General features: G+C 43.4%; 1 protein-coding gene across 1 annotated transcript in view; it reads right to left on the bottom strand.

Moving 5' to 3' along the window:
- The window catches only part of PRMT6 (protein arginine methyltransferase 6), a 137,088-nt gene that overhangs the window by 49,488 nt on the left and 64,718 nt on the right, over positions 1-22,882 (bottom strand). The window contains exons 3-6 of the mRNA XM_087697607.1: positions 14,903-14,971; positions 14,694-14,729; positions 12,257-12,322; positions 12,109-12,177 (exon numbers count right to left, since the gene is read on the bottom strand). Coding sequence (XP_087553733.1) covers positions 12,109-12,177; positions 12,257-12,322; positions 14,694-14,729; positions 14,903-14,971 — 240 coding nt within the window. The remainder of the gene's footprint in view (positions 1-12,108; positions 12,178-12,256; positions 12,323-14,693; positions 14,730-14,902; positions 14,972-22,882) is intronic.

Below are 22,882 nucleotides of genomic sequence, written 5' to 3'. Positions count from 1 at the left end.
GGAACCAATTCTAGAGAGTTTTTGTGTCCCACATGCAAAACCCTAACTTGGGAGGATCCTTCCATGTTTATAAATAGATGGCCTGCCCACCATTCAGCCCTATCCTTGTCTTGCAGGTTTCAGCTCTATCAACCCTCTTCCACTAGCTGTCCAGCCCCCGACAATTGTTGCTACATGGTCTACAATATCGCCTAGCCTTCCACTATTGCCAATGATCAATTATCATCATCTTCAATAGGCCATTTTTGTGTTTTCAACACTTTTCTTCATCAACCACTACTCCAACTAGTGGTTACTACACTCTAGATTCATCTCCTCGACAATAAACATCGACACCTTCCTCAACCATCTCCCACAAGAGCCACCAACTATCGGACACCTTTGCTCTTGAGCATCTTGCATATTCTTTCCTTCATTTACAGCATTGACTCATTCCCTTCAAAGTTCTCTTTCTTCTCTATTTGTGTTTGTGTTTTTGCATTTTACACTTTGTGTTTAGGGTTTGAGTTTTACACATCATTGTTTGAGTCTTTGTGTTTTAGTCGTGATCGTACAGTCTATGTTTCCTCAATGCAAACCCTAGCATATAGTCACATGGTATCAAAGCCATTGCCCTTGTAAAGAGTATCCTATAGATATTGTGGAGGTTTGGTATTGCAAGGTACACAAATGACACGTATTGATTCACAATGTCTTAGATACCTTCTCAAGATTCCACGATGTTACCTTCACCTTCTTTTTTTTCTCGTGTTCCAAATTTTAGTCACTTGACAAAGGAGGGGTTTGAAAAGTACTTGTGCGTCACGTACAATCGAGCATACACCCTTCCTACCAACTTTGCTACTACATTCAGACCGGTTGGTAAGACCGATCACCTCTCTAATCATACAGAGCACACGACATTTTGTATGACTAGCAACCCATCTTCTTCATCTCAATCAAGCTCAATGTCACATTCATACAACCTCTGTGTCGCCTATTTTCTATTTTGTTTTTCTTTGAATGGCTTTGTATTTCACTGTAGGGCTAACATGCAAATTTGCAATGGTCCTATGAGAGTGCATAACAAAAAAAGAAAAGTGAACACGAAGAGGAGACAAAGTGAGAATGCATGAGAGAGAAGAAACAATGTGACTGCAATGGTTGAAGGTACAAGGCTACAACAGTCAATCCCAACATGCCACTCTACGCGTCTGTGTGGGCATTGAACAATAGCAAGGAGATGTGTCAGCACTGATCACAAAGGATCAATGATAGATAATGAAAGTGAGAGGGCACACCACCTATGTATAGCTAAAAAAGTGGCAAAACCACCATCTGATGTCTGCTTGTCAAGCACACTAGGCTGAGGATCTACCCTCCAATTGGTCCCGTTGGGTTTCTTGATTTCAACCATGAGGGGCTCGGTCACTGCATTGTTTTTGACTTGGGGCTTGGTTTTTCGTTTAGATCTCCTCCTACGCTTCTTTGCTCTTGATATGTCCTGGCCTTCAGTCGACAAAGGAGGTTTAGCAGGGGGTTTTGGTACCCAAATCCATCGGTTACCTGCATAATACCCTTGAGCACGTAGCAACGCTTTGGATATCCATCGCAGCATTGCATTGACTCTCCATCGATGCCTGCGTCTATAAGGCTTGGGCTTCTTTTGGGGTCTTCTACGATATTTGTAAGTCCAGAGCCCGTCCTTGGCATTGTCTCTTGACCTTCTTTTTTCAAGCCTGGCCTCACTCACTGGTTCTTGTTGTTCGACCTGTGCTTGTATTAGTTTTTCAAACAAGTCCTTGCTCTCGTTAGTAGGCTTGACTATTTCGTCAGCACCTTCCTTGCCTTTCCCTTGAGGTTTGATGAGGTCACCCTTGCTAAAGGTTGTGACTATCCTCACCCCCGGTAGTGTCAGGTGTATCCTCTGTGCTACATAGTCGGCCTCACACTTGGTTGCCCTTTTGAAGGGTCTTCCTAGGAGGGTTTCTTTCCCGCAGCTAGCACTATTTGGAGAAACATGAAATAGGATAGGCAAGCTTTCTGTTTCAATTGTCGCAAGGATTTTGCACTTCCCTATGAGTGCTTGTGGGTGCCCCCCATAAGGGCTAAGAGTTGCACTAGTCAGTGTGAGCTCTGGTTGGCCTAGTAAGGTCCATGATTCATAGGTCAAGATATTAAAATCTGCTCCTTCATCAATTAGAGCATCGATAGTATGCTCTCTTTTCGCGGTGAGCTTGACCCTAAGATAAGCAGGTGGTACTATGTCTTCATCTTCCGAGTCTTGGCTTGTAAATTTAAGCCTTCTGACAGATGCCCTTGAGTCCCCACTTGCATGACCCGACGTGGATTCTCCAGCAATGTCTTGGGTTGTCTGTGCAATGTTGCTCAAGGTACATCTCTCGTCAAGAGTATCATGTCTCATCATCCCGGCATTTGTAGCTTGCTGATGTTGCCTTCCGCTCTGACTAGACATGGTCTAAACACAATGTCTTTGTGTTCTCGTGGTGTGGCCTTTTTGCCCTTGATGGCTAGATTGGCCCATTGATGTTCTAGGATCTTTGTTTCTCTCTGTTAGGGTATGGGCTTTTGGTTGCTCTTTTGCAAGTGAGAATCCATACTCATGTAGAGCCATTACTACACTAGGGTCCAATTTGGAGGACCTGTCATGGCGCGCGTTTTCCCTCCAAATTACTTGGGGGAGGTGCGGAGGGGGCAGAACCCCCTTTGCGGGGGTCCGGGGGGGGCAGTCCCCCCCGGCCCGCATGGCCGTTACAGTAAACACCATGTGCAATTTGGAGGACCGTTTATAGCCAAATTTTGAACTACTTGCTCTAAGTTTCAGCCCAGTGATGGATCTGTGATGTGCCTTTAGCTCTAGTGGTCTTTGGGGTCAATTTCGGGGTTTAGATGCGTCACAATTTGTGTTCTGGATACCTGTCCGATTTTGACAGTTTTTTGTCCAATTCTAAGATGTCCGATTTTCAAGAGTCCGATTATTAAAATCGGACGTCCGATTTTGGGTTCATCCGATCGGCCCAATGGTCCGATTTTGGGAATCGGATCGGACAGGGTGGTCCGATTCTGGCTGGTCCGATTTCGAACTGGTCCGATTCCGGGTGGTCCGAGTGTCCGAGTCGGACGGGTTGGTCCGAATCTGAGTGGTCCGAGTAGTCCGATTCTAAGGGCAGTCCGAGTGCCACGTGGCGCGTCCGATCAGGCTGTCCAATTCTGGGAATCGGACGGGGCTGGTCCGACTCTAGTAGTTGGACGGTCCGATTCTGGGACTGGTCCGATTCTGAAGTGGTCCGATTATGGACTGGTCCGATTCTGGGTGGTCCGATTCTGGGACTCGGACAGCCTAGTTCGACGGCGCGGACGGCAGCCCGCGAGTTGCACGCGATGCCTCTAGACTGACGTCTACTACACCGAATCGGCCAGCGCCTTCCAGATAGGTACAAAACACTACCAAGAAGTGCCAGACATGCCTGGAATCAGTATGGTGCTCGAATCGAGCGGCACTTCAAGTATCTGTGCCCCTATTTTCCTGTTCAGCCTGTTATACAGCAACAGAAAACCCTACTGTTTGCTTCTTTTTCTTTGTTTTTTTCCTACCTTAAATGCATACAAATCACAAAGTAAATACCTACACTAGTTCATTCCATAACATAAATCTCAAAAAAGCAAAAAACCTACTTGCCAAGGAGATCGAATACCCTCTTCAATCCCCTCGCTTCCTACCTATCTACCTCAAGTACCGGTTCGGGGAAAACCCTACTCCAATGCTCGATTCGAAGCGCGCAAGCGCTCAAGGCTTGAATCCGTTGGTCCCGGCAACGGAACCAAAATGTGGGAGCTTTCACTCAACCGCAGAGACCCTCAGACCACTTATTGTTTCAAGCGTTTCAAGCCGAGCACTAATGGCTACCTCTCACATAGCCGACGCGCAATGCCTACCTTACGGGTGTAGTGAGCTTACCTTAATGCCGTTCGAGTTACCTCCTCTCCCGCGCACTCCGGTAGCTCCACGATCCAAGTGCAAGCTTCAAGCAAGCTCCATCCTCAAGCTCCACACTCCAAGCTCCATGTCCGCGAGCAAGACAAAAGAAGAGAAGAGAAGAGAAGAAGAGAGGAGAAGATGGAGAGCTTCTCCTCCTCGGTCCCTCACCCTCACACACTCACTCCCTCACACTCTCACACTCCCTCTCTCAAGCACAAGCTCAAGCAAGCAATAAGAAGAAGAATAAGAAGAAAAGGAGAGCTACTTTTGGCCACACACAAGAATGAGCTTCTCATTCACTTTTCAACTTTATATACAAAACCCTAAATCCCTTTTGGGCGGTCATCCCCTTTTCCCCTTTTTTACATGGCCGGCCATAGCCTAGGCCCTTTTTCCCATTGTCCTTCTATCTTCCTAGCTTCCTTTCCACCGCCCATCTACATTTACAAATTGCACGGGTGAGAGCCCGGCGCTCCTTGAATTAAACCATGATGCGCTTGCACTCTTTTACAATAGTTTAACTTACGCTTTTCCTCGTGCGCCTTTGTCTTCCGTTTCTCTTTGCCTTGGCCTTTGTCTTTATCTTCTCTTTTAGCTTTTCCGGATTTTCCACCTTCGTTCGTTTGAGGGTTAACACGAGTCTAGGAAGGCCATAAATTGAGAGAAGATGAAATCCCATGTCAGAAATATGTAAGGCCTCATAAATGGACTTGAGGGACAATAGACAATAGAGAGAAGGTTTCAACACCACAAATAGACACCAAAGAGACATCACCAGCAATGACAGTACCCTTGGATGAATAGAGATCCTGCAACAAATCATCTCGAGGAGTCATATGACTCGATGCATCACTATCAATGAGCCAAGGTTGCTTAGAAGACCGGACAGTCAAAGAAGGCTCCTCCATCCAATAAATGTATAGAAACACGGACTTTGTGGTAATAGCGGATGACGAAGTAGAGGTAGATGAAGGCCTCAATGTAGATTCATCCTTTGCTCCTGAACGAAGATAAGGCTTTATTCTCTAGCGGTTCTCCTCGGGGTGTGAGGTCTTCCTACAATGAGGACACATGGTATATCCTCGATGCTTTCCCACAAAATCTGTATCAAAGTCAAAAGATAACTCCAACTTCTTCCTTTTCCCTATCTTTTGATTGGCTTGTCCTATATTTAGAGATAAAGCCACATAAGCACGGCCATGTGCACGAGCTCCACAAGAATCTATCACACTATGACACATATCCTGTGTAAGTACCAATGGGACTAGCTCCTCCCAAGTGAGAGTTTCTTGGCTATGAGAAGTGAGAAAACTAGTATAGAACACATCATATGTCAGTGACGGAAGATGTGAGAGCATTGTCACAATTAGGTCCTCCGAAGAAATATCCTTATCAAGGGATGCAAGCTCATCTCGCATCTCCTTTATCTTGTGGATGTGATCCCTCATCGTGGGGAAATTTACAGCAAGAAGTTGTCGTAGCTTCAACTCAAGAGATAACCGATTTCCAAATGTCTGGACCTGGAAGAGAGATACCAATCTCATCCAAATCTCTGTGGCAATGCGAATACTTTTAACATGTACAAGCACAAAATTTGTACATCTCAATAAGAGAAAAGAGCAAGCTCTAGCATTCAACCAATCCCATAAAGCTACCAAATCTGTGGTCACACAATCATGAGAACCCACCGTAGGTTGAAGTAGAGCGATAGTAACAAAATCCCAAACATCACAGTCATCGAGGAGACACTCCATGCGGCACAATCATAAAGGGTAGTTCCACCCGGCTTGTCGGATGTGGGTAGAGAGGGTTTGATTGGCACTTGCTCAGAAGATGCCATCAATGCCAATCAAAAACTGGAAGCCCCGGACAAATATAGTGGGAAAGAGAGAGAGGATGGTGGCTGGTCTGAACGATCCCAATCCACACAATCCCCCAAAGCATACATGTCAGCCATAGACATCCTTCAATAAGTACTTGCAAGAAAACAAAGAAGATGTTGCCATTGAGATGAAAAGAAACCAAGATGTGTCCTCCGAATGATCAAGGTCCATCAGGCCACGGTATAGAAGAAGACTGACATAGGAAAGGTAGGAACACACACAATTAGGCAAAGAGGGCTGGATGCTGTAAACACAGTCGATCCAGCAAAGAGGAGACGGAAAGTACACTTGCCTCACACTACCCAGCACATCTAAATGGTGTCCAAATCAAAACAAAACAGTCCATCATAGAATGCAGAAGAAATCGAGTTGACCACCTGTAAATAGGTCATTCAACTTGTGTGGCAGCCACCCAGCAGAGAGGAAACAGCCCAGATGTACAACGCAAATAGTGACAGGTCTGATCCACAAGATCCTGCTGAAAACACAGGTATACTGCAGAGAAAACAGCCACCTAAGAGGGCAGGAACTTGTGGAACACTCCTACACATGAAACGCAACAGATATGGAGGTCTGTCCTGCTGAACAGGTCCCCCAGCCTGTAGGATGCCACCCGGCCAAGGAGGAGGTCCCGGGAACCGAAACACAAATGTAAAGAGGTCTGTCCACCTAAAAATCAGGTCGCCCAGCCTTAATAATGCTGCCCAGATAAAGAAGTCTTGTACAGCAAGACACAAATGTGCAGAGAGCAGACTGCAGACACATGAGGGCCTATTCAGCAGAAATAGATATTGCCAGCAAAGAAGAACACCACCCTGCTGGAAATGCAAAGTTTCCAGCTCCTACAGGGGAGAAAACAGGCTGCCCTAGTTGAAAGCGCAAATCTGCAGCCCCCGAAATGGCAAGCAAAATGGCTGGTACCTCAAACAAAGTGCTCCTCTTCAAAGATCTCCAGCTCCCACGTATGGCTCTAATACCATGTGAGAGTACACAACGGAAAGAGGAAAGTGAACATGGAAAGAAGAAGGAAACAAAGTGAAATCGCAGGAAAGAGCAGGAACAATGTGACTGAAATGGCTGAAGATGCAAGGGTGCAACCGTCAGTCCCAACACGCACCTCTATGCATCAATGTGGGCACCAAATAGTAGCAAGAGGATGAGAGAATGAGGACAGCTAGCTGATATGAAGGATCAATGATGGGTAATGAAAGTGGAAGGGCAGGCCACCTATATATACGCAAAAAAGTGGCAAAACACTAAATAGGGTCAAAACACTAAAAATGGCCAAAAGTTTCCACAAAGAAATGCACTAATGTGACCTCCATCTAAAGTATCTAGAACACATAAAATGACAAACAAATACAATGTCAGGCTGTTATGACAGCCGTTCACTTAATAAATCGGTCACCAAACACGTCTTTGGCGGGGACAGTTCCCCAAGAAGCGTGGTCGAGCAAGCCACCTTCATATGCTCATCTGAAAGTGTTTGGCTGCGAGGCTTTTGTGCACGTTCGTAAAGAAAAACGCAGCAAACTTGAGCCAAAGTCCTGTAAATGCATTTTCCTAGGATATGGTAACGAGGGTGAAATGGGGTATAAATTATGGGATCCCGATAAAAGGAAAGTAGTACGCAGCAATGACGTTATCTTCTGGGAAGATCGCATGCACAAACAGCCTAAAAAGACTGAGGAGGTCCGTAGGGTTGAACTCCAGGAAGAAATACCTTTTGGACAGCAAAATGTGCCCGCTGTACAGGAGCAAATACCTGCTGTAAATGAACCTATGAATGCAGTAAATGATGCTGAAAATGATCAGCCAGCTATTGCCCATGAAAATAAGCCATTACATGTGCAGGAACAGCCAGGACAGCAAGCTGTTAATGTTGATTTGCAAGCTGAAATGCCAAGACAGCATGCTGAAAATGGAAATTTGCAGGAACAGCCAGCAAACAATGATCATCAAGTTAGGAGATTGTCTAGGGCTACTAGACAACCTGACAGGTTTGTTCCTGGTGCAATTAATGTGGCTGATTATGTCATGTTGACAGACTGTGATGAACCGCCTTGCTTCAAGGAAGCAATGGACAGACAGGACAGCAAGAAATGGTATAAAGCCATGTTGTTAGAGATGGAATCTCTTGAAAAAAATGGCACTTGGAACTTGGTGCAATTGCCTAAATGGCAAAAAACCCTTCCATGCAAATGGGTTTACAAGATGAACATCGCTTCTGGTTTCTCACCAAAGTACAAAGCAAGATTGGTTGAAAAGGGATACAAGCAAGAGCATGGAATTGACGTTGATGAGATTTTCTCTCCTGAAGTCAAGATAACTACATTGAGAACCATTTTGGGCTTGGTTGCAGTTGAGGATATGGAGTTCATACAAATGGATGTAAAGACTGCATTTTAACATGGTGATCTAGACATATATATGCAGCAGCCTGAAGGGTTTGTTGAACAAGGGAAGGAAAAAATGGTATGTAAACTCAAAAGGAGTTTGTATGGGCTGAAACAAGCACCAAGAGAATGGTATCATAGGTTTGATACATTCATGTAGTCCCAAGGCTTTCATAGAAGTCAAGTGGATCACTGCTTGTACACCAAGAAGGCAGCAGATGGCAGCCTGATTATCTTAGTTTTGTATGTTGATGACATGTTGATTGCTGACAGGGATACTCATGCCTTGGATTCATTGAAGCAAAGTCTTCATGGCAGCTTTGACATGAAGAATCTTGGTGATACAAATCACATTCTTAACATGCGAATACTCAGAGATAGATCGAAAGGCTTACTCTATCTATCTCAGCATGAGTATATCTCCAAAGTTTTGCAGCATTTCAATATGAAGGAGGGGGAAACAATTAGGGTTCCATTGCCTCCATATGTGAAACTCAGTGCAGAGGACAGCCCTACATCTGATGATGAGAAAGTAAAATGGCCAAGATACCATATGCTTCAGCACTTGGCAGTTTGATGTATACTATGGTTGCTACACATCCTGACATTGCCTTTGCAGTGGGAGTGGTTAGCAGATACATGACACCCCTGGCAAGAAGCATTTGGATGCAGTGAAAGGTATTATGAGATACCTCAAAGGCAGAGAGGAGTTGTGCATCTGCTTTGGAAAGTAGAAGGCATCTGTTGTTGGCTTTACGGATGTAGACTATGCTGGTCATGCGGACTGCACGAAGTCCACTTCTGGGTATGTGTTTACTTTCACCAGAGGAGCAGTCTCTTGGATCTCCAGGCTACAAAAGTGTGTTGCATTGTCTACTACTGAGGCAGAGTATGTAGCTGCCACTGAGGCATGCAAGGAGGCTTTATGGCTTTTACGTCTGGTGGGAGAGCTTGGCATCACAGAATTACCTGTTCTCCATTGTGATAGTTAGAGTGCTATCATGCTAGCACGGAATCCTGTCTTTCATGCAAAGACAAAGCACTTACAAGTGAAGTACCACTTCATTAGAGATATACTTGACAGCAAGAGCATTGAGCTTGTCAAAGTGCATACAGATGATAATCTTGCAGACCTTCTTACGAAGGGTCTTCCAGCAAAGCAGTTGGCTTATTGCCAACAGATGATGGGAGTTGGATAGATATATTTATTTCAGCTTTGTACATACCTAGACTTAGCTTTTTTTCTCCTCTTAAGGCACATTGCCTTTAGGTGGAAGGTTGTTGGGAATAAAGGGCCATCGTGCCTTTTATATGTGCAAGGGTGTGAACACACCCTTAGCACACTGTACTTTCATACATATATCTATCTAAAAACCTAAAGTGGTACATTCGTCATTGTACTAACAAACGTGCTCACTCTCCACTCTGCTCTCTTGCACTCTCTTTATCTCTCACTGGGCGTAACGACTGTCTGCCTCAATCTCCTTGATTAATCGATCCCTACAGGTCCATTAGATATAGATAAAGGCATAAGTGATTCATAAGGTAAAGCATGATAGACAAAAGATGTCGGGCTTGTTGCAGCTCTTGCCTATTCTTGATAGGCCTTGATTGCGATAGACTTTATTTTTGAACTTCCTAGGACACCTACAGGTAATGATGGAATATGAACTATCATTTGCAGATTTAGCAAACATGTCCATTTCATTCCGGTGAGCTAAAAAATAAACGCTAATCATATGGCATGCTTGTTTCTATAGCATATCTTGTATCATGGTGTGCCAAAGTCAATCGTCAAGGATCAAGACCCTCAGATGACCGATTTATTCTGGAAGGAATTGTTTGAGAATATGGATACCATGCCGAAATTCTCATCATCCTTCCATCCGCAGACAAATGGTCAGTCTGATGAAGAAAATTTCATAGTTAGATATTTTGAGATGCTATGTCTCAAACCACAAGACACAGTGGAAGTAGTATTTGCCCTTAGTTGAGTTTGCTTACAACAAAATGGTGCATAGTTCCACTAGCAAAGCTCTATTTGAGGTGGTTAAAGGTGGCAAGAAGATAAAAAAGAAGTGGATGCATGACAAAGCATGTATATGCAGCCAATTAGGCCTCTTGCAAGAATTGCCCCACAACATACATAATCAATTCCGATTGGCAACACACAAGGTAAAAGGCACCAAAACAGGGCTGATGGCAGCCATGGCATCCTTCAACAAAGACCAATATACTGCTGAGCAACCTACAACTCCCACCAAATGGGACATTCATGTTGAACCAAACAACAGTCAAAGAACCAAGGCAAGTTTGCCAATAGAACATCCTGCATCTGAGGAGAATGCAACAGCACCTCATAAAAGCCCCTAGGTCCTACAAAGATTTCATCAACAGTCTCCTTACATCAAGGAGAACAGCCATTGACGGATTCTAGCAAGTATTAACACCCTTCTCATAAAAGCCAGAAAATGAGCATAGCACTGCCTTGGTATCTACATTAGTATCCATGACATCCTCCTCAACCTTATCAAAAGCACTTGAAAGATTTTGGCGAACATAATCATCCAATAGTGTGTTTGCAAATTCAAGCAGGTGATCCTAATCCAACTCTTGGGATTTATTAGGAATAGTGGTCACTTGCACATAAGTGCTGTCGGGAGTATGCACTAGAGTAGAAACCTCCACACAACCCATAGCTTCCTCCAAAGCATGCTTGGGAGGCTTACCAGCTGGCTGATTATCAGAACAGGGCACGAACAGGGCACCATCTCTTCTGTTCAAAGAACCATTTCCTCTTCTTCATCAGCCTCAGAGTCCAGACCAATGGCTGGCATGGTTTGATTGATGAATTCACAATCTAGACCAGCCATTTTTACATGCTCTCTTTTTTTTTCGTCAAGATAATTGAAACGTGCTCTCTCTCTCTCTCTCTTTTTTTTCCGTAAATCTCTCTCTCTCACATCTGATCGGACTTGGAGGGTTCATAGTATATGGATCCATCCATGGGCAGAATGCAACCATGTCCCCGTAGCTCAAAAAGAAGGTATTCTCCGATCCATCATCCCCTATGTACTTACCCGAGGACAAAGGTAGTAAAGCATCCCCAAGCTCCTCAGAAAAGGGAGCCATGAAATGTCTACTCATGCTCTCAGCAACCATTCTCTGGGTGCTCTACAAAACAATCTCTCTATCTCTCTCATGATACATCAGCTCCCCTAAGTCTCTTGATTTTCAGTCTTGAATCCCTAGGGCCTACAGTGCAGCATAATCCTCGTTTATTCTATCTCTTACCTCTTTCCAAAAAGAAGCTCTCAATTATACACATACTCTAATTCAGCTTCCTTCATAGCATCTATCGCTAATTTGGCAGAACACATCATCTCAGCCACCCACTTGCAGCTTGGGCACCTTTCCTCTTTTCTCTGAAGTGCTCTCAATAAAGCTCTGGCATACCTCTCTCTTTCCAAGAGGCCCTCTCTCCTACTGCTGGCCTCCTCTCTTAAGAAAGAACTGATCTCCTACAAGCATCATCCAGATCCCTAGCTGACCTACCAGCTAAGAAGGAACTTGCCTACAAGTATGCATGTACATAACTGTATAAGAATGAAGGATGTGCATGGCTCTGGCATACACAAAGAAGGGGATTGTTAAGTATGTGTATGGATATGTGCCATAGCTAATTTCGGTATGTATCTTTACAGATCAATACTTAAAAGAGACTATAAGTGTAAGTACACTTGTACATACACAGTTGAACACCTGAATTTGATTATCTTCTGGCAAGCATTCACTAAGTTATTGTTTGAGGCTATGATCCAGTCCCTCTGTGATATATTAAAACGCTCACCTCATATAGAAGCATGTAGCCCATCCACTCAGATACTATGACATCAACCTCTTCATCAATTTGCACTTCCTGTCAAAGAATCCACACAATGATGAATTGTCTTCTAAAGCAGTAAAGGTCATTCTGCAATGAAAAAGTGGGTTATCACCTCTACTCTACCAATAAGAACGGTTATGGTGTCTGCCAATCCATTTGCTTTCACTACTTCCCTTGCCTGAACCAACAGAATATTAGAAGTTAAACTGACACACTGATTAGATACCAAAAACATCCTTTCATTCATCGTATTCTAATACAATAGATGCAATCAATTCCAAATACTATGAGCACCATATGTGAGACTTATCTCACATTTTAAAGGTAAAAATTTGACTCATTCATACGCAGAAAATGCAATTTTCTGTCATTCAGCATCTCTGAAAACAGAAAACTTGGCAGGAACAGTGTCCAAACCTGTTTAATAGAGAAATATCCACCCCACACTGTGTTTGGACCTCTGTGAGTTGCCAGACTGTTCTGTTTTGCATGGTTCCTGCTCCCAAGTCCTATGCAAGTTCAACCCTAAACTGGTGATGTGATTGCCATCTTATCAGTATTTTGACCAGAAGGTCAGGTACTTTTTGTTGCATTATGTGCCTTTTGTGCAGTTTCAAACCTCACTTCCGAAGCTGAATTTTCAGCCAAGTGTTGCTGCAGTCCACCCATGTTTGACAGGCTCCTTCACTGTGAGATCTCCTGTCCTAGTTGTACTCCACAAAGTAAAAAATCCTTTTGAGAGGCAGCCCATAAATGGGTTTTGGGATCGTTTCTCTTTTCTACAACTTTACGCACATTTGCCGTTTTTCATTTCAGCTTTCTAGCTGCTGTTTCAAAGTGGGAAGCTAACTATTTCAGATATCTTTGTTGAAAACCAAGATTCTCCTTGGCTTCTGCGCGACAAACATTGTGGCACCATTTGTGAAGACAATAGCAGCTGCTCTCACCTCACAAACTCAAGCATGCCGATTTATCTTTCAAGGTTTGTGCTATGCATTCTTGTGCCCTTTGTTCCAAGTCTTCTTTGTTCTTTTGCTCTATGAATGAAGGGAGAAGAGATACATACTGGAAATTCCGAAATCCAAATAAGAGTGGGTTCTGCAAACTGATCTGAGTGAGAGGCAAAGGGTTATTTATAACCCTAAAACACAAAAAATTGTTCTACAATAGGACAACTTGAAATTATGGCCAAAGTATGGCTGAGGCCTCAAAGCTGGATGATTGGCTGTAAAAAGGAAAAAGCATCCAATGTTTATTACACCAGAAGTCTGCTACTTTTAGAAAGGGAAATCAATCAATTGCTACTCTGATGCAGAAGAAACAGCTACAACTAGGAAGGATTCATTGCTTATACTCTACTTTCAATTTTGCCGAAATATGAGAACCTTAGCAAAGTACACCACCAAGATTCTGTCTCTGACTGCTCCTAAACCTTCTATCTTGGTTACACCATTAATGCTTTGAGAGCTGTGGAGATTCTTGATATAACTGATACAAACTTGATATAGCTGATATCTATCCAACCATATGCTCCTACAAGCTTCCATGGCAATCTGGATAGATGCTAGATGTAAGACAGTGAGTATAGAAGGTGTGAGGGCTCCATAGTCATGATATGCTAAAAATAGATCTGGAGCTCAGCTAGTTATAGATGCACATGGATAGTTCGCCTTTATTCCCAATCCATGTGGTCCAACAGACCCACTAGCCACCACCCACATGTGACATATACAACATATGAAAGTCCTATGACTATTCCCATACCATCGAACTAGGGCTAGATACCACTGTCAGGATCAACCCTAGACCCCATTAGTAGGAGCACTTGGTAGGACCCCATTGGTAGGAGCTATGACAAAGGCAATGACTCAGTGGGTGTGATAACAACCAGCACAGATTGACTATTTATGTTTACTATGGAGGATGTCAATGCTTGCGAGGGAGGACTTGGATCAAGCAAAGTTCACAAGTTGTTCGCAACAAAGGATCAAAATAGTGGCTCATTGCGATTGGAGATGGTACATTGACCCGGACCTTGTGACTTCAAGCGAAGATCTGTCCAACAGCCTATGACTTTCATGGAAGCAGACCAAGGGAGCTGTCGGAGTGTTTGTCCACCAGAGACAGATCCTAATCATCTACCCAGCCATTGTATTTATGATGTACTTAGTAGTCCTTCATAGGGCTTATTTTTCACTTTATATTTTACCTCCGGGGCTTTTCCTATGGGGTTATTGGTAGAAATTTTGAAAAAGTTCCATATAAATGGAAGACAAACTTGCCAACTTTATGGACTTCAAATTTTCAATAGGTCTTCTCTCTAGAGCAGATGTCTTGTTACAAGCAATAGCCATCGGAAGTCAAGGTTCCTTCCACTGACAAGGTGAGGAGGACAGCCGACTTACAAGGAAGGAGATTAACTTGACGGTGTACAAAATGCACCAAATAGAGGACCCTGGTGGTAGCTGCCTATCAGCAAGGACTAATATGCATCAAATCATGTTACAAATAATCACGAAAGACAAAATGCTCCAATATATCAAGCATACCTGAACAGCAATATCGCTTGCATCCACTGCATACACCTGTAAGCAGATGCACTGAAAGGATGAAACGGAGAGAATCTAGTCTACCATGCAAAAGAATTCGTTAAACCGATTCATTGGGTGGCAATAAGGACTTTTTGATACTATCCCAAAAATAGACCTAACCAGAATTAAGTTTGAAGAATTTGAAAAAATGAAACAGATTTCATCACCTTGCGTGCACCAGCATAAGCACAAAATATTGACAATATTCCAGTTCCACATCCCACATCTACAACCACCTGCAAGTTAAAACATCTATGATCTTTTCATGTTTGGAATGTCAAAGAAAATAACTTTAGCAAGCACACAAGCTTTTACAAAACTAAAAATCATCCAAAGGGGGTGTATTTCACCTAGACTTTGTTAGAAAAAAAGACTTATTATTTCTGCAAATTATTTGATTGCACCATGCTGATTTGAACTCCTAATCAACTCTCAACTTGGAAAAAATGAGAGCCAATCTAGGCGGAAATCCCCACGTTACTCTACAATGACAGGATCATGTCGTTGGACCTTGTTAAAACCTTGAATCCTGTTGATATAAGACTCCCAAGCTTAGAAAGTAAGCCAAAACACGCTCAAACTCTTGCCATAAGCCTAAATCAAGGCCAGCCATGAAGTAGAAAAATGCCTCAGCTCAAAGCCAAACCCCGGTTTAAGCCAGAGCCAAAGTAGCAATTCTTGAGCTACATTGAGAACTCAAGCTCACATTGCTAAGAAAAAAATCCAGCTTTGCTATAGTGATTGAGGCCATTAGACTAAACCTACAGTTACATGTAACACATTAACATTTATCTCGGCTATAATTGGCTAAGAATGAACTTAGAAAAACACCCAAAAAATGCAGCCTTAGAAGGATTCTGAGAATAGAGACATGAGCCTTGAGAAGAAAATTCTCGAGGAAGAGAACTATGAAGAACAGATCCTGCGTAAAAAAGAAGAAAGATTTAGTGCAACTAAAAAAAGAGGAAGCGAAAAGAATCAACCTCACTTGAGAGAACGGATCTTTGTGACCTTGTGGAACTCAAATGTCACAAAGTCATTTCTACCAAAAAGAGAGATTGTATTTGAAAGAATGTAAAAAGAAATGCTGCAAGGGGTACCAATGTTTTTGGGCCAATCAGCTGTCGGCTCATCTCAACTTCTTGAGGGCAATTCAGCCCAAAGTGGTCAAGTGCTGAATTTTCCAATTTATCATTTGTTTTATGCTTAATTGCTTGCTGTAATCAGTGAATTCAGGGTCCAACCACCATTTCTTAAAAAGGAAGGTTAGCTTCATGGTTCTATCATAGCATACATTGACTCTCTCAAGCAGGTGGCCTCAAGGCACCAAATTGCAAGGCAAACAATTTTGCCGACATTGTTATCAGATTTCACAAAATTCAGCAAGTATGTCTTTTTCCAGAAGTGAAGAATCACACTAGGGTGATGCCTCATTAGAAGACAATGGAAGCAATGTAATGCCCAATCATGGTATGGGCTCTCAGCATGATCTGCATGCTGTGAATGCTAGTTTCAGTTCTGAATTTGGAACTTTTATGCATAGACATGCTGAAAATCAGTAAGGGGAAGAGGCTCAATTTAAAGCTCAAATGATTGCACTAGTGGGTACTTTGTCAAAGTTCACTAAAGACCCATGTTTTGCTAAGTTTATGTAGTCACCAACAAGCAAGTGCAGCAAGGGTAAAAAGCAAAAGGCACCTTCTAATTTTTGGGCACAGCATGTATCACCCGAAAGTGGATGTCATACAATCTCAAAAAGCACCCAATGCATTGAATGAACATATGTCAGTGTTTGGTTTGGGACAAGAATAACAAATGCATGGGAATTTTTGACTGCTAGAAATAAAAGCAAGAGTGGTACCTCTGCCTAAATTGTTTAGGACAAAATAAATGACAAACAAATACATTGTCAGAGCTCCAAACATCCTCAATTGACTCTGACTAAAGCTTAGAGGTAACAGATAATGCACATGATTGCTAACTCCTCCTCTCAGATCTTGGATGTGGTAGAGGGCAAAAGAAGATGGAAAGGATAGAGGGTGGCAAGATGAGTGTTGTCGTTCACAAAGTCCATCAATGACAAATGCCAACCAAGAAGTAAGACTCCCTCTCCAAATGAAAGCTTGAACAAACGAGAGGCCAATTCATGCCAAGAGGAGTGGGGAGGCCTCAAACAAATCACCCCAAAAAAGTCCAATCGGGAATGGGTGAGCCACACCTCTAACACAACTAGGAAATAATAGTGAGAAGCTATCAAAGTCATTGTAACTTGCCAAAAAAGAGCAAGAAGGACCAAGGTTATTGGATGGACATGCAATCAACAAGGAATGGTGGCTTAATGATGAAGAAAAGAGGCTATCATATAAAGAAAAGGCTTGTGGTAGCTACAATGCCTAAAGAATCTCCTCATTATCCTGGGAATCCCACTTTAAACATGGAGGGTCAGGGAATCCACAGCCACACCTCCAAGATTGTCCCCCTCTGAAAGAGATGGGAGACACAATGGAACCACCAAAGAAGATGGTGGGGGATAGAGGAACCAAAGCTACCACGAACGGGGAACGGGACCCCTTGGAACGGGGGGAACGCCCAAAGTTAGGGAACGGCACACACACACACACACGCACACGCACACGCACGCACGCACACGCACACACACACACACACACACACACACAGAATCAACACTTGAAGTCTTAGAATCTAGAGAGAGATATCATATCAACCATAATAAGTGAAATTATAGGCATGCAGGAGAGGCGCCAGGCAGGCGGGAGAGGCGGGAGGCGGGCCTGGCAATCGAGCGGCCAAGCAATCGAGAGAGGCGCGAGAGGCAGGAGGTGGGTTAGGCAGGCGAGAGAGGCGGGAGTCAAGCCAACTAGCGCGAGGCGGGGCAAGAGTCACGATAGGCAAGCCACGATAGTAATCACGAGAGGCAGGAGTGGGCTAGCTCGCGCAAGGCGAGACAAGACAAGATCGATGTGTTTTTTTTTTTAATGCCTTGTTGCTGGAACGGTCGTTCCAAACAAGAAACGGCCCGGAACGGGCTAGAACATTTCGCCAGCGTTTCTTGGGCTCGAACCTCCCGGAACGTATTAATCCGTTCCTAAGTGCCGGAACGGGCGTTCCCTGTCTCTATGAGAGGAACACCTATCGGATAGGAGGTGAACACATGAGAATGGGTGCAGCAATAGAAAGATATTTGGAAGGTTCCTTCACACTGGGAGAGGAATGAAGCTAACATAGCCTCCTCTCCTACCAACCTATTGCAAGAATGGCTCGAGATGATTAGTCCTCAATAAATGCAGCTTGCTCAATGAAGACAACCTAGGCACCAAGTCTCATAAGGGCATGAACAGAGAGGAGATGAAACCCCTAGTTTGAAACATGGACTTTTGATCCAAAGCTCTAAGATGGACGATCAAAAAAGAAGGAAGGTGCCAACACCACAAATAAGCACAAATCAAATGTCACCTACAAAGATTATTACCCCCCTATGAATAGAGACTGCAGAGCCAATCTCCTCATGGAGCCATATGACTCAAAGCACCACTATCAATGAGCTGAGGCCTTTTTGAAGACAAAATAGCCAAAGAAGATTCCTCCAACTAATGGATGCAAAGGAACATTGACTCTAAGGTAATAGCAAAAGTAGAGGTAGATGTAGATGTCTGATGGAGGCTTTGTCATCACACTTTCCTTTGCTCTTGGACACAGATGAGGGCATTTCTTCTAGCACTTCTCCCCAAGATGTGAGCTTTTTCAACAATATGAATTATATTAGTACCAATCATGTGTATCTTGTGTGGTCATCTCCTACCTGTGAACCCCAATCTGAGTCAAACGAGGACATTAAGAGCCTTGACATTGCATTTGTCTATCATTTTATGTGCTTTGGGCACCGTATTGCATTTCTTTTTGGGCACTTTTGGCAGTCCTCGACGCCCACATTTTGGGCTTGGCCACTCTAATACCAATTGTGGCCCCAATTTGCCTATATATAGGCAGCTTACCCTCCCACTCTCATTATCCATCATTGATCCTTCGTGATCAATCAACCCTCATTCTCTCTTCCCCCTACTACTGCCTAGCACCTACACTAACACGTAGAGCTCTGTGTTGGGACTGACTGTTGCATCCTTGTACCTTCAACCATTGCACCCACGTTGTTCCTTCTCTCACATGCATTCTCTTTCTATCTCTTCCTCTCTGTGTTCCCTTTACTTACCGTTCGGCACTCTCACATGGTATCAAAGCCACCCATGGGAGCCAAAGATCTAAGAAGAGGAGCAGTCTATCCACCATTCGAGTAAGCAAGCATCATCTACAGGTGCAATTTTCCATGCGTCTAATATCAACCAGTGTTGGGTGGTGTTGGTGGTTGTTTGTGACAACTTGAGAAAAGGTAAAAGCATGTAATAGTTGGCGCTACAAAGATCATCTTCGAACCTCCTTGGGATAAATATGTATGTGTGTGTGTGTGTGTGTGTGTGTGTGTGTGTGTGTGTGTGTTGGTTGGGAGGGGGGAACATCAAGTAACCTTGCATTCCAAAGCTGCCTCTTTGTGCCACATAGGCTCGAGAGCTTTCCCCTTGCTTTGTGGTAACCGAAGCAAAGCTTTAAATAATATATAGAAAAGATAAGAAAATAAAAGCGCCTTCTAGGGCTGGCTTGGTTGCTACTTAGTTGGGGGCCACAAAGAGAGAGAGAGTCATATCAAGAAAATAAATATATCATCATCCAACTGTTGTGTTTGCTAAGTTTCTCTCTCCTCCAGTTGTTGTCGACACTTTCTACATAGTTATCTACTATCTCTAGTTGTCGCCCAGTTTTTCTCTCTCCTCAAGTACCTGCGTTTTTTGTCTCTCTCTCTCCTCACTACTTGTCTGCATCAAATCTAGCCTCTCTGGCTGCGTTTGTTGGTGTTCGACACATAGAGACTACCTTGTTACATTTCAGGATCCGTTTTGAAATGCGACACACTCTCCAATTCAAAACCTCTGCCTTGATCCTAGAGATACGAAAGTTCGAGGTTTAATTCACTGCATAGTGTGTTTACTGCATGAGCATTGTATTTTTAGCAGCCATTCACTTCATTATTCTTTGTGTTCATTGTCTCTATGTTACCCTAATCCTAATTGTGTTCTATGTTATCAGTTTGTGCTTTGTCATACGATTGGTTTTGTATTTTCTGTGTTTAGAGCATTTCTTCACATGGTATCAAAGCTAGGTACTCTCTGAGAAACCTTGGCCTTTGATCGGAAAGCTCATCCGCAAAAGCAGGAATAACAGAAGGATCTAATGACTTCGAACGCATTCACACCACCCCTCAAATCTCCACAGCCAAGCATGGACAGGAACGATCAAGAGTGGGCCTCCGAGCTTGCTATTCCCCGATCTGACATGGGCAAAGAACCATTGGACTACCATGGAGTCCTCAAATCATATCAAATTTCTACCACTGAGTATGATCACATCCTTATGTATAAGGCTCAACAAGATGTTGAAGGTAAGCCTAAGTTATCTCCTTCAGATTCGGTACACACAACTACTGATATTGCATGACCTTCCAAATCTCCACTACAAACTGGCCATCCGCAAATGGAACATGGCACGGATTACACTCCACTTCAATAGTACTTTTTTTCTCCAATGCCAGGTACGAACCCTATTATGTCAAATTCTATGCGAACTGATTCTATATTTTCTGTTGGATCAAGGAATGCTCTCCTTATCCATCATTACCCCCGCCTATTTTTACTTATCCATCATTACCCTCTCCTTATCCACCATCACCACCACCATCGTATCCTCCACAATATCCCACCTATCCATCTTCACAAACATCTCATGGTTTTAGCTTCCCATCCACCAAGCTTGCTTTTGATAAGACTCCTTCAATGGGTCAAACTACACCACTTAATCTAATTTGACGCGGCATGTCTGAGACTCTCAGAACCTATGGGATTTAGTGCAAGGATTGGAACCCCAACTTGATCCCACACTTATTCCATACAAGGTTGTTTACTCATGGAAGGCTCGTAATGCCTCCGCTATTGTTGAGCTTATGCAAGACTTATTGCTTGAGTTTCAATCTCAACTTCAGCATTTCAACTTAGCATCCAAACATTGGGCACACTTGACTAACTGCTATGAGGCTCGGGATAGGACCCATCACATCAATTTGGATCATAAGCTCCAAAACTTTAAAATCAACAGACAAGGATTAATTAGAAGTCAAGTTGGCTGAGTATCGACGTCTCCTCACTGAGTTCTCAACCGTTAGGGCTCCTAAGTCCTCTAATGATTAGGTTATCATGTTCCTTAACAAGCTACAAAGAAAATATTTCACTGCCTCAAATGCCCACATTTTATGAGTTTGAGTGTCAGTTCTTGCATTATGCACGATTGTTCAATTGATTTCATAACACGTCCTCAATAGAGGGGACTCTTGTTGCATCTTCTCAAAAGGGTCAATAAAGCAAGGGCAAACAAAATTGAAACCAAAATCGAAATAAAAACAAGGCTAGTGAATCCCAAGGAACCACGCAATCAACTCCCATGTCTGGATAGCGAAATGAGCCTTAAGAAAAATAGCTATTGTCAACATTGTCAAAAGGCTATCTATTATGATGACGAGTGTCGATCTAAAGTAAGAGGCACACTACCAAAATCCAAGAATCAAACCACTGCACCTCAATCAAGTAACCCCCGGCAGGGAAAGCAGGGCAGTGGCAACCCCCAACAGGGATAGTGACAAGACTAGACCCACATTGCCACCAGTCAACCATCACAGTTGGTGAACTACTTAACTCCACAGGGTTCACATTTGCGAGGTGCCTCCTAACGAAGTAACTGCAAAGGCCTACTCGTCACAGCCAAGCACATCAGCACATGTCTTGCTTGTGGACAGTGAAGCTACCCATCACATAACTTCAATTCAGGACATTTTCATTTCTCAAGCCCCTGCAGAGCCAAGAGGGTCCACGTAGGAAATAACTCCTCGGTCAAGATTTGAGCCTAGGGTCCCGTCAATTTCCCCACCAACCAAGATCCAAATCTCGTTTTGTTGGATGATGTCTATCGTGTCCCCCCACTTGGGGTGAATTTGTTGTCCATTTAGTAGCTTTGCCAATTCGGACAAGTGGTTTTCTTCATAGCTCGAGCACACCTTTCAAGTTCTCTTCCTTTGCAGCGTTATTTTGTTCTTTTGTTCTTCTGTCTTGTGTTTAACAGTTTATTTCAGCACTTGTCTATGCCTCCAATGTTGCGCCACCTTTGAAATGGTATCAGATTGCAAGATCTAGGTTCTTGCTATGATTTTTTTGCCAATAACAGGTCTTTTTTCCCCCTGCTGATCAGGCCTGCGTTTTTCAAACCAACAACCTGCATTTCCACCCTGCGCCTGGATTTCAGCCTGCACTCATCAAGCTACTACATTAAATGCTCCATCAGCCTCCGTTTTTGGTTTTTTGCCCCTAGCCTGGCTAGGTGATTGCTTGTACAAGCCGTTTTTGTTGTTTTTTTTTTGTTTTCCTTCATTTTGCAGCAATTGGCCTTCGTTTTAATCAAATTTTTTGTTACACTACATGTGAACTCTCATTTTGTGAAATCTTTGCTGTTGGTTTGGCTATATTCCCTCTCCATATACCCTCTATCTTCTATCTTCTCTTTTTTTCCTCTCCAGATGGCTCCTTTATGCACTTCTACCGATGATAAGCTACATGGACTTGACTATCTTTCATGGAGTGTTGTGATAAAAGCTTGGTTTGTGTAGAAGCGGCTTTGGTACATTGTATATGGAGCTATTCCTCGACCTCAACATTTGTTTTCCTCTTCCCAAAGATTTTGATGAGAACCGCCATGAGAAAGTTGTGCTTACATGGGATTCAGACAATGCCCGTGCATATTCTGCACTGCTTTGATGTATTTCTAAAGAAGTTCTTCCGACGGTTCTCTCCTGTAGAGACATCCCTAGAGAAATGGTCGAAGCTTCAAATGTTGTATAAGGCACCTTCCCCTATGCGTGCTATGAGCCTTTATGGACAGTTTCAGTGGATGAAGTTTAGGTCCAAGAACACCATTAAGTCATTTTTGCTCCCTGTTACACAGGTGCAGGACTAGCTTGGACACATGCAAGTCTGTTC

This window comes from Lygodium microphyllum, chromosome 17, assembly GCF_053477565.2.
Source record: "Lygodium microphyllum isolate KBCC chromosome 17, Lygodium_microphyllum_v1.1.10, whole genome shotgun sequence".
In the NCBI taxonomy this organism is placed as follows: Eukaryota; Viridiplantae; Streptophyta; class Polypodiopsida; order Schizaeales; family Lygodiaceae; genus Lygodium; species Lygodium microphyllum.
This window is presented reverse-complemented; position numbering and strand designations above follow the sequence as displayed.